General features: G+C 29.8%; 1 protein-coding gene across 1 annotated transcript; it reads left to right on the top strand.

Moving 5' to 3' along the window:
- The first annotated feature begins 1,036 nt into the window (after nt 1-1,036).
- Nucleotides 1,037-6,750, top strand: LOC129288230 (MADS-box protein SOC1-like). The gene is made up of 7 exons (XM_054924743.1): nt 1,037-1,218; nt 4,309-4,390; nt 5,107-5,168; nt 5,289-5,388; nt 5,475-5,516; nt 6,398-6,439; nt 6,528-6,750. Exons 1-7 carry the CDS (start codon nt 1,037-1,039, stop codon nt 6,684-6,686), a joined length of 669 nt encoding a protein of 222 aa, XP_054780718.1. The 3' UTR covers nt 6,687-6,750.
- Nucleotides 6,751-13,065: the final 6,315 nt, after the last annotated feature.

Here is a 13,065-nt window from a genome sequence, read left to right as displayed (position 1 = left end):
GCATGTTTTAGGACCATATGCAGATATTTTCAACTATATGCAACTTTTTTTTTCATGATATGTAACCAACCGTTAAGGAAATATAATTTTTCTTCCATTTATTCGAATATGCAAAAGTAACATTTGAATTATCACTTTTTTTGCATTTATTTGAATATTACATATGCGATTCTTCTTTCTTCATATGCAACCACCCTTGCAATTTTTTTTAATTTATTTGAATACGCAAAAGTGATATTTAAATATACGAAAGAAACATTACATCTGCTTCAAATGTGCTTTAAGGCTCAATAAATTGCCACCCAAGGACCTTGTTTGATATATTGACACTAAAGGACCTTGTATTAAGTATTGGCATGAAATTATTAACAGCGAAGGACCTTGTAACATATTAATAGCGAAGGACCCTACTCCCTTTTGCTTATTCTTCTTCTTGTTTTTTTTTTTTTACAGCAAGAGCATTTATATCATTTAGCCTTTAGCAATTAATATCAACAAAAGACCCAATTTTAGAATCTTACCCAAGACCTTCTTAGCAAATAAATTTGTGGTGAGGTTTTTTTGAACAATTTTTTTTAAGTTTTATTCCAAGCTAGTCACATATATAAATTCATTTTAGGGGTTATATATAATAAATACAGCAACTACGCCCCTCTCCACCGCAACCTAGGCTTCCTCTTTCCTTTCTGAAACTCCCCAGTTCGCTCATAGTTCTAAGAAGGTATTCTACAGTACTCTCTCTTTTTGGATTTCAAAGTTCACTTTCATTTTCTTTTTCTCCTGACTCTCTGTTTCTTGTTTTTTTTTTTTTTAGGCCATTTCTGCTCATACTCATAGCATCAAGTTATCTGGTTTTTTCCCCCCAATTTGGTGAACTTCCCATGTATTCCCATAATTAATTTCAACCTATCTCTCCAGAAAGTAGAAAACTACCCATACCTTTTCAGTTCATATATATATATATATAGTACTCTATAATTTCTCTGAGGTATTTCCTGATTTATATTTTTACAGAGAGGATTGAAGAATATTAAAGATGGTGAGAGGGAAGATGGAGATGAAGCGTATAGAGAACGCGACGAACAGGCAGGTGACATTCTCAAAGAGGCGAAATGGACTGTTAAAGAAGGCCTTTGAGCTCTCAGTTCTGTGTGATGCTGAGGTTGGTCTCATCATCTTCTCCCCCAGAGGCAAGCTGTACGAATTTTCAAGCTCCAGGCACGTATATGTGTTTGTTGTATATTCTTCAGTCACACACACAAAGTTATGGTTTGTGTGATTGCTTGATGATCTGTATTATCTTATTTCACTAATTAATTTATATTTTCTCAGTTTTTAAATATAAAAAAAACTATTGCTTATTGATTTGTTTCTTATAAACAAAATTACATATTTTAACAAATATTTATTATAATTTTTTTAAATCACTCTTCATAGAACTTCATCATTTTCATTTACTAGACAAATAATTTTTACTAAACAAGGTACTTGGATTTAGCTCGCGATCATATAATGAAATTTTCCTTTTAAGGATCGAGTAGGTAAACTCAACTACTGAAGGGTGGTGGATTCTGTGTCTTAACAAGTCTTTATCACTGAAGTGGGAATTTGAATTCTTCTTTTGTCAGATTATAAATTGCTACGGTTTTATCAATCTAACTGAGTTATTTTATCCACAAAATACCAATTCAGACACCATTATTAAAAGTATCATATCTCCTCCACTTTTTTGGGGCACTGCAATTAATAAAGATCATTTACTCTTTTATCTTTACTATAAGGTAAGTTTGATCATTTTTGCTTATTAAGTTCATCATAAAAAAATGTGCTTATTAAATAATGTATCATTTAAATTATTAAAAATGGTGTACTTTTTAATTTTATATTTTTTATAATTAATAACTATAATAAATTATTGTCTGAAGAATTCAAACCATAATAAATAACAAGTAATAAAACTAAAAATAATTATTCTAATTTTATTTTATATTAATAACAAATAAAAAAAATAAAAATTTCTTTTATATCAAAGATAAGGAGGAGCATTATAAGATAAGTCAGGACCTATTTTATGTTTTGTTGTGACTTTGTGTTTGTAATGACTTTTTTTGAGATTTAAAAAAATATAAGTTCTTTCTTTCTTCTTCTTCTTCTTGTTTTTTTTTTTTTTTTTTTTTTTTTCGAGTAAAGAAAGAACGCCTTGCGCGTGGGCAAGCAAATTCTAGTTATAAGTAGGTTCACTTCCCCATGCTGGGAGGAACTGAGATATTGATGACGTGTGGTGTCTTTTAAAAAGTGTGCTACCTCTGTCTTATAATACTTTTAAATAAAATTCCACATTTTAATAAAATTTATTAAATATATTTTATTATTTTATTTTTTAAAATAAAAATATAAATTTTTAAAAATATTTTTATTTAATATTACATTAATAAAATAATATTAAAAAAGATCGAATATATAAAAAGGGTAATATTAAAAATGTATGATTAATAAAATTTTATTTTTATTAAAATGTCTTATATTTTAAGACATTAAATCTTCTCTAAAAGTGTCTTATAATTTGGGATGGAGAGAATATAAATATTTTTATATATTTTTAAGTATCATTTCATTAATTGATTAAATGTATTTTTCATTAATTTTTAGAGAAGGTAAAAATATTTTTTTATTTATATTATTACTATAATCTAATTTTAATTTTTGCTTTATTCAGTTCCATGAAATAAAAAAACTTGGAAAGCCATTGCATTGCATGGCAGGATAAGGTGTCAATTTCTTCTCTGTTTAGCATTTTGTTTCTGTCTGGTCAATATATGTTAACTATGTCCACTAATGGTTTCTTGTATACTAATACAATTATAATTATAAATATAATAATTAGTTGAATTTATTGTGACAAAAACAATGCTTAAAATTGACTTCACTAATTTATATAAAAATGAACCTTACAGTACATATATAGTAATATGGCAATCCGTTGTCATTTTTTGCATACCATTATAAGTGACCTTTCATACTCATATGTTCATTACTCCTCTAATCCTATTTATAAGGTAGAGAAAAAGATTTGTTTTGATACTATTTACAGGGCACTTTAATAATTATTTTGTTTATCTTTAATCTTTTACCCCTATTCAATGTTAAAAAATCACTAAATGTTAGAGTATTTTATATTTTTAAAATAGGTATATTTAATAGGGGTAAAATTAAAAACTTATTAAATTTTAAGATAGAGTTAATAAATTTAAAATTTTTTTGATTCTGGTAAAAATATTGAAAGTGACTTATAAATAAAAAGAAAGAATATATTAATTTGAGCTTAATATTTTTAGTTAGATATCTATCTCATTTGTATCAAAGATTTTGTCTCTTGTGTATAATGACAATTCTCCTGTAGGCTATCTAAAGTTTAAGGGAAAATATAATTTTTGATCATTATAGTTTTATTAGGTTTTGTTTTTAGGCTCTATAGTTTTTTTTTAGTATTTGCAGTTTCTATAATTTCAAAAAGATTGAGTGAATTTTGTTTTTCAAATTAAATCCCTATAATTTTCATTTTTTGAATGGTTTTAGTCTTTATAGAGAGTAAAAATACTGAAAAAAATTACAAAAACTAAAAGCAAATCTAATAAAACTATAGAGACCAAAGATTATATTTTTTCATAGCTTAATTTCAATTTCAGATCACATCTAGTAGAGATTATTTATGTTAGAGCCAAAAAGTGGTATCTTATTACAGAATTGTTATCTCTTCTATAACTTTTTCGTCCATCGAATCAATGATCATATGCATAAACCTTAATCAATATTGTATAAATAATGAAACTGATGACCAACCTAGGAGGATTATCTCAAAATTTATTGTCCATTTCAAAATTTCATTTACGTTTGGATGGAGGGAAAATAGAGAAAAAATTGAGAATACTGGCTAATGAAACTTCTGAAAATAGTATTCACCCTGGTCCAAAATATAAACAATAATTTTCTATAGAATCTTTATTGGCATGAAAATATATATTGTTTTTTTTTTCACTCTATAGTTTGGGTTCCAATTCATGATGAGTGAGAAAATGGGTCATAAATTTACAAACACAAGAATTTAGGTTAATAAATAAATGAGATAAAATGGAAAAAATTTACAAATTAAATACCAAGTTCCTTATAGTTTGAAGAGAAGGGAGTAAATTTTTTTTTTTTTACTATAATTCTCATTCCCTAAGAAACTACCATTTATTCAAAGATTAAATTAACTAGGCCGTATCTGATATCTTTTACTGCAAATACTTAATTGCTTCGATTCTACAGCTTGCAAGAGACAATTGAACGGTATCGTAGTTATACGAGAGATGCTCAGACAGCCACCAGATACATGGAACAAAGCATGCAGGTTTTTAATTTTTTCCTCTTCTTTATCTTTCTCATTATGCGCATGCATTCTACTGAATGTTACGTACTTATCAAAGAAACAAGGCACAAAGAAATAACACACGATCTATCCAACACTAAGCTGTCATGAGTTTTACATTAGAGAGCCTCACAAGTAAGATAAGGTTTGCATGGATGAGGGGCTTTCTTTTGGTATGTGCTCTTTTGATCTTTCAAAATTGTGACCATGACATTGATGTTTTCATTATGAGGTCAGTGTTAGTGTCATGGATAGAGAAGGTGGCATTGTCACAGCTCCCAAAGAGCTTTACAAGTAGAATAGAGTTAATATCTTGAAAACATTTTAAAATGATGAATTCAGCAATAAAGAAGGATCAATGATTGATATATACATCTCTTCAGAACTTAAGCTTAAGATTTCATGTCCTAAGCGAGGCCAAACATGTAGATAAATAACGCATTAAAAAATCAGCACATTTGTTGATGAAAAAGGTTTTTTAAAAATTTTTGAATAATTATGAAGGACGGAGAGGACTTTAAAAGATTAAGTGAAAACGAGATTTCACCTGAATTAATGCTCATTGTTTTTTAAAAATCTATGATTTGCTTTGAACGTTTCGACAGCATTTCATCCTCATTGTCTTTGTGTATAAATTAGTTTTTGTTGTATTAATTTGTTGCTGATGTTTGAATGGTATCGTGTGTTGTCAATGGCAGCTTTTAAAGGAAGAAACAGAAATTATGATGGAGAAGGTTCAACTTCTTGAAGTTTCAAAACGGTTCTGTGCCAACACTTGAACTTCAATTATTTGAAAAAAAATTCTTTAAAATTGATGTTAAAATGGATTGATCATCACAAAAATAACGTTTTGCTCTTGTAAAAAATTTCAATTACTCAGGAAATTCTCGGGAGAAGAGCTAGGCTCATGCTCGCTTCAAGAACTAGAAGAGATACAACTGCAGTTGCAAAAGAGTGTAAGCAACGTTCGAGAAACAAAGGTTATCATTGACTTGATAAGTATACAGAGTTTTACTATGAAAATATTGTTAATTTTATACCTAAATCTCAACTTTTGTTTGTCCAGGTTCGGACTTTTTTAGAACAAATGGAGCGACTAAGAGAAAATGTATGCTGTTCACATTAATTGAGATGGTGGTTTAATACTTGAATATGATTTTGCATTTAATGTTGGGAAAATATTGGCTGAGGACCACTGAAGAAATTTTATATTAGTCAAGGACCTTAAGGTTCTGATATTGCATTGCACCCCATTGTACTTATGTGAAATAAATTTTTATGGAAAAAGATCTAATTACCTCTAAAGTTCTAAATAAAAACCTTTTAGGTTTTGACAATAATTTATTCATAATTAACAATTCATTTAAAAATGAATAAATTATAAAAGCTGATAGAACATATTGAATTGAGTAGGTGTTAATTCTGTATAAATAAATATCTATTCAGGTTTTGATAACAATTTATTTTTTATTAACAACAAATTTTTGGTCTTTTCATTAACCGAGGTAATTATGTCTTTTCTCATAAAACTTTATTTTTAGATAAGTATCATGGGGTTGTAATGCAATATCATAATCTTAAGTTTCTCAATTGATATAAAATTTCTTCAAGGGTCCTCAGATGATATTTTCCCTTTAATTTTCTTGTCCTTGTTGTGATATCTGTAAAAAATTAAAAAAAAAAGAAGAAGAAGAAATTTTTGTTAACTTTCTAAATCAGTTCTACTTCAATGGAAATCTACTCTGCATTCACAAAAATAATGTAGTTCTACTTCTACATCTAATCATTGTGTTTTTTTTTTTTTTTTAATATCTACCCATCACGCTACCTCATTAGCCCATTAGGTGGCAACTTCATAGGTGTCTCTGGATCTAAAATCAGTTGGTTTCAAATTGATAGATGTTCTTACATATATATGTATATATATGAATTTGACTCCATGGAAAGATTTAATGCCACAAAATGCTGATTCGTATTGTTGCAATACAGGAACGAACTCTTACAGCAGAAAACGCAAGGCTCTGTGAAAAGGTATATACACTGTGCTTTTTGTCAAACCTATAAAATAATGCTCGTAATATTATTTCATCAGTTTGTAAGTGAATATTTTACTGTGCAGTATGGTATCGAGCTGTATCATCAGACAACAACAGAGAATAAAAGCGAAAATCCAACCTTCTCAGAAAATATTCCAACTTTAGATGTGGAAACTAACTTGTTCATTGGACTCCCAGAATCAAGAACAACATGCATTCCTCATAACACTCCTGAGGTCTAATTGATGCAATCATGTGCTATCTTCAGCAATGTGTGTGTGTGTGTGTTAAGATGCTTACTATGAAGACTCCTAATGGTGATTCTGAAAGAAGATACTACTATTTGTGGTTTATATATGGAAATATATTTTCTCATAGATATGGGCTATGTATCTATATAAGAAAGAGGAGACGAATGATCCTAATCGAGGTTGGCTAATTAAATTGCAAGGTTGAAAATGGCCACAAGCAGACTACAAGAGTTAATATATTTTAATTTTATTGTTTGGGTAGCAGTGTTTGCTATTTCTATGCTCAATATTATAAGTTACCCTATAATGGATATGATAAATAGGAACAGATGCCATATTAAAACTAGATGTGTGTGTAATGTAAATATCTTTGCCATGTGAATAAAGTCAGAATAAAGAAGATATAGAAGGACAAGAAAGAATGAGAGCGCAAGATGGGAGTGAATGATCTTTATCTCATTAATGACAGAGCATAGAATATACATATATATATATATACACACACACACAGAGCCTCAGGGTCAAGACTTGAACTTAACTAAGTGTACTGACAAGCAGTTACATAAATACAAGCTACTTTACTACTCTATTATTCCCCTTCGATTTGCATTGTTTCAAAAATTGGATGAACGATCGGACTGTTGATTAGAGCCCTTTTTTATAATAAAAAGATCAAATTTTGTTGGAAAATGAAATCACATAAAAAGCTCAGCTTCCTAGATAACCAGAACAACTTGGGCCAATAACGCTAGAGAAGAAAGTAACAGGTAGCAGAGAAAAATAAGTAACAAACATGCAATTACACACAAATACATCACAACACTGAAAATACTATCTGGTTGAGATGCAGAAGAGTGATGGTGGAATCCATGTGATAAGCAATGGAAAGACTCCATACAATAGGGAGACAAAGCAATCCTGAAGTTGAAAGTGTGGCCTAAAAAAGAGAGCTACTGACACCTGCCTAACAAGCGTAAGATAACCTGTGTGGAACTTGACATAAGTGCAAGAACAACTGGTCAAAATTTGCAATGCATGGAATGAAACCCTTCAGTCTTGCTGCAACATCAACCTTCTCAAAGACATAAATTATTGTAAATGAAAAGGATAACCAGACACCTGCAAGATCAACACAATGGTAAAGAGTACGTAGACATAACAAAAGAAACACATCTAAATTATGCAACAGCTCGAATAAAAGGTCGTGAACTAGTTGATAGAAATCCAACTTGGTTGTAGAAACCTTTTATGTGCTTCTTTCCCTATCTATCCAAGGGCTGTGAACACAAAACCATCCCCCATAAAGTTTTAAATCCCATTGCTAAACACCTTGTAATTGTTGTTGAGAACAAACTGCAGCACCTTTTGTTAAGCTAGCAAATGAAAAATAATAGACAAATTGATCATAAGACATTGAACTATAACAAAAAGTAATAAAAATATGTAGGCATGCTTGTTAGACTCTTAAGTAGTTGCATTCATGGCATGAAAAACCAAACTAGATAATTCAGTGAAGTGGTTATGTATTCAGTCCGGTTTGGTGATTTTATTTTTTGGAAGTTGACTTGGGTGACCTGGGAATAACTTGAATTAGACTAGTCAACCCCATGAGCGAGGAGGGTAGAGCAATCTAATATTTTCTTACATTCCAACCCCCCAAACCAACTTTCTTTTTAAGGTTTAAAAAAAACTCAAATGCTTGAATCATACCCTTCTGGGCATAACTTATAGGCATAACTCTCACACCCCGATATTAAGAGTATAATCGGCATGAAATATGAAGTGAACTCACATTTCACAAGCCTTGATTACTAGAAATTAAGTTAAAATAGCGATATATGCAACTTACATATATAATAGTAAAGGTTGTAAAGTTTTAAAGTTTTTGTAGAAATTTTGGCATAATCTTCTCAATGATTTCCAAAATTTCCACAACAACAACAACAGAACTTGCCAAACAGACTAGCTAAGAGACTAGCTCCATTCTAGCAATTTTCACAATAACAAATAAGACTAGAATTTAAGTATGGTGTACATGGAGCACGAACTTATAATTTACAAAATACAAGGTTTCACCAAAAAGAATAATCACCATGTGATTTCTTTTTCCAAAAAGCAAGAAGGCCTTAATGGTCAATAGGAGACGCAGGGCCAGCTATAATATTTGAAACAAAAATTACTGGTGAGTAACATTCCAATTAAAATTTTACACAAACATTTTGAAGATAGAACTAATAGATTTAATCTAAAACAATATCATCAAACATTGAAGCATGTACTTGAACTAAAAATAAAGAACAATTCTTTTTCAATAGTACAATTATGAAATTAAACAATACTAATAAAACGATATAGATTTATCAAGATTTGTATAGGTCATAGAATGTAACTGTCTCAAGTACTGGTACCATTTGATAAAATCCTTTTAAAGAAGTTATACAAAAAATAATAAATTTTAATTTAAATCTAGGAGGGCTTTATTAGAATGAATGACAATAGTGGACACATAGTCCATGAGGGTAAATAACTAATCAAGTGTAGACATACAATCTATGAGGATAAATAACTAGTCAAGCACTGCTAGAAGCACTACTACAAAAATGGCTTTTTATAGTGGTTAAGAATAACTTTTTATAGTTGTTAAATAGACAATGTTGTTACATACATCGGTTACATGGCTGCTGTAAAAAATATATTTTCTACATTAACTAATCATAATTGATGTAGAAAATAGATTCACAAATTAAAAAGAAAAAACTACAACACTTTCTACATCGGTTATAGTCCCAACTACTATAAAAAGTCTACTTTTTACCCTAGTTTCATATTCAACCAATGTAAAAAGTCTACTTTCTGCACTGATTTCAGACCCAACTGCTATAGAAAGTTTAATATTCTACACTGGTTATTACATTAATTGATGTAGAATAGTAATTTCTACACCAGTTATGGCAATAACCACTGTAAAAAGTATATATATTTTTTAAAATAAAAGTGTATTTTTTTAAATTTACCCTACTTTGTACACAAAAATTACCACAGCCAAACCAAACAGCACAATTTATTTATAATTTTTAATATAAAATTAAATTAACAACTATTCAAAATTAAAAATTATCTATAAAATATCTAAAAACTATTGAGTTATCCAAAACTAACTATTGTGTCAACAAATATTTTTAAAAGTTATCAACAACTAACAAACTTCTTAAATTGTATAAAACTTTATACAAAACTCACAAATTCTTCCTAAAATAAGTTGCCCAATGTATGTAGATGTCTTTCCAATTTTAGCTTGAGAAAATGGATCTGAATTGTCAAACATCTAAAATATAATTTGTAAAAGTGGCTTATTAAGTACTCTCAAATAATATAATAAAATAAAACTTTTAAAAATATATTTACCTCTTTTATAAATTCAATCATGCCCAATGTGATAATGTTGAGCATGTGTCTCATAACGTATAAGCTTCACAAGTTCATCTTCATTGATTGTCTACGGCTCTGTATAAGAACAAATCATAAGAAATTAATAAAAAATCTTAGTAATTGAACATATTCATAAAGTATAGCATCACCTTTGGCTCGATCCACATAGGATCCTTGAGCTCATATCTGTGCTTCTATGGGACCACATTTTGATATGTTTTCATTGTTCTATGATCAAGATCACCAAGTTAGTAACTAAAATATTTAGTGTAAATTATATTAAATATTTTTGCACAAATATACTTATAAGTCTATCGTCTTCTTCATTTCCTTCCCAAGTTTGTAATAGAGGGAACATAAGAAGACAATAGTGTTATTCTTTATTGAAAGAACAAACAACTGCCAACGGTCCCTACAAATATGATGAATTGAAGTAAATCCACATAAAAAAACTATTAATTACACATTGATCCTTACGAGTGCACGTATGGAGTCATAAAAACATCTTTCTTGACTTCACATATTCTTTGCTGGAGATACTGGGCTCTTCACTCTGAAGCATTCCTTTTCTCTGTCATGGGATGTAGGCAAAGGAATCTAAACTTATCACCTTTGCCCGATGTGATGCACAAATGATGAAGGTACCTACAGCAATGCAATCATGTTAGATCATGCTATTAACTAATTTTTATTTCCCGGATCTGTCATATAAAAAAACTTGTTTAGCTTGGTTTGTCATGATAAATGACTCATCCCTATAAGTTAGTTTTTTAAGATCAAACATTGTAAATCCTAACTTAGAATCACAAACACTGTTGAAGTTAACCCATTTGCATTTGAAAATAGAAACTCTAAATTTGTATAATTAACCTCTTAAATCTCTTCAATAACCTCAAAATAAGTCCTTGCTATTAGTTTAGGTTTCTTATCTTTTAAGTTAGAGAAGTGAACGGCTTCAACCACCATCATAACCCCATTATTTTGTACTGTACTCTTTTCATCCAAGGATTTTACATAGAAAGAATACCTATTAACATATATACTCTAACGTATAACATCAAAGTTAGGACCTTCTGCCAACCATTTAATTGTATCAGAAATGCTATTTTCATTTAAAACTTTTTACTTGAACTAATCTACAAAAGTCTTATTGTGCTCTTTCAACAATCTTTATTCAGTCATTCTCATTCAATAATTTTCTACCTTTAGAAGTTCTTTTTAAGAAGAAATGTAATCTTCAACTTCATCAATATTATTCAAGATATATAAATGTACTTCTTGTAATTCATCATGACTCATGCTCTTTACTGATACTCCACGTGTGCCTTGACCTAATTGCCTTTTCTCATGATAAGATTTAGGAAGTCCAATTGATTATATACTTGACAAGTAATCAAAACAAAATTCCATAGCTTCTTCAACAATATATTTTTCAATTATCAATGCTTCGAATCGATATGGTTTCTTAACATACCCTTCTAGTATTTTCATGTATCTCTCAATTCGGTACATCCATTATAAATAAATAAGGCTACACAATTTTACCTCCCTCACTAGATGCACTATTAAGTGAACTATAATATTAAAAAAATGTAGAAAGAAAGTACATCTCAAGTTAGCACAAGATCATATAAGCTTCTTATTCTAACTTTTCCAATTTATAAGAATCAATAACTTTACTGCATATAGCATTGAAAAAGAAACAGAGTCTAGTTATTGTAAGTCTTAAGTCTTCTTTCAATATGCCTTGAATAGCCAAAGATAATAGCTGTTACATCAAGATATGGCAATCATGAGACTTTAAGCCTGTCAGTTTCAACTCTTTCATAGACACAAGCTTCCAATATTTGAAAAATACCCTAAAGGAACTTTAATTTCATGTACATACTCACAAAACTTAAACTTGCACAATGTATGAGAAGCTGGGGTAAGTTCACTTACCTTCTGGTCTCGAGTGTAAATCCTCCCGTATTGCCATTTCTTTTAAACCCAATCTTGCATTCACACCATCCTTGGTCTTACCTGGTATGTTTAGAAGCATTTCGATAATACTATCACACATGTTTTTCTCCACGTGCATAACATCAATACAATGCCTCTCTTTAAAATTGTGCTAATATGGAAGGTCAAAAAGATAGACCTTTCTTGCCATATGTTTTTTTACACCAATGTTCTTTTTAGTCTTACCAAAGACAATATTGCTATCTTTCACCCATTCATACACTTGATCCCTAGTCAAGGCATTTAGAGCATTATTGTGTTCTTAGTGACCATTAAAAGCTTTCTTCAATTTATGATAAGGGTGATCTTGTTCGAGAAACCTCTGATGGCCAAGATAAACTATTTTCCTTTCATGTTGAAGTTGATGGTAGTTTGTGCTTTCTTCACAAATTGGACTAGCTTTATGACCTTTCACACTATAGCCAACCAAATTCCTATATGCAGGAAGATCATTTATAGTACAAAATATCATAGCACGTAACTTAAAAGTTTCTTACCAATTTATATCAAACACTTCCACACTTACCTCCCATAACACTTTCAAATCTTCAATTAGAGGTCTTAGGTAAATACCAATATCATTTTCAAGTTGTTTTGGTCTTGAAATCAACATGGATAGCATTATGTACTTCCATTTCGTGCACAGCCGAGGTGATAAGTTGTAAATCACAAAAAGAATAGGCCATGAACTATGTATATTACTAAGACTACCGTAAGGATTCATTCCATTGGTAGAAAGTCTGAGCCTTAGGTTTCTTGGCTCATTGATAAATTGAGGAAACAATTGATCAATTTCTTCCACTGAGGAGAATTAGCTAGATGTCAAAATTTTCTATCAGATATCCTCTCATTTGCATGCCATACCAAGTTCTTCACATCATTAGTATTCACAAACACGTGCTTAAACCTTGGTATAATTGGAAGATACCATAAGACATCT

The sequence above is a fragment of the Prosopis cineraria genome, unplaced genomic scaffold (assembly GCF_029017545.1).
Source record: "Prosopis cineraria cultivar Desert tree isolate PC_DT_omini unplaced genomic scaffold, ASM2901754v1 PC12, whole genome shotgun sequence".
Taxonomy (NCBI): domain Eukaryota; kingdom Viridiplantae; phylum Streptophyta; class Magnoliopsida; order Fabales; family Fabaceae; genus Prosopis; species Prosopis cineraria.
This window is presented reverse-complemented; position numbering and strand designations above follow the sequence as displayed.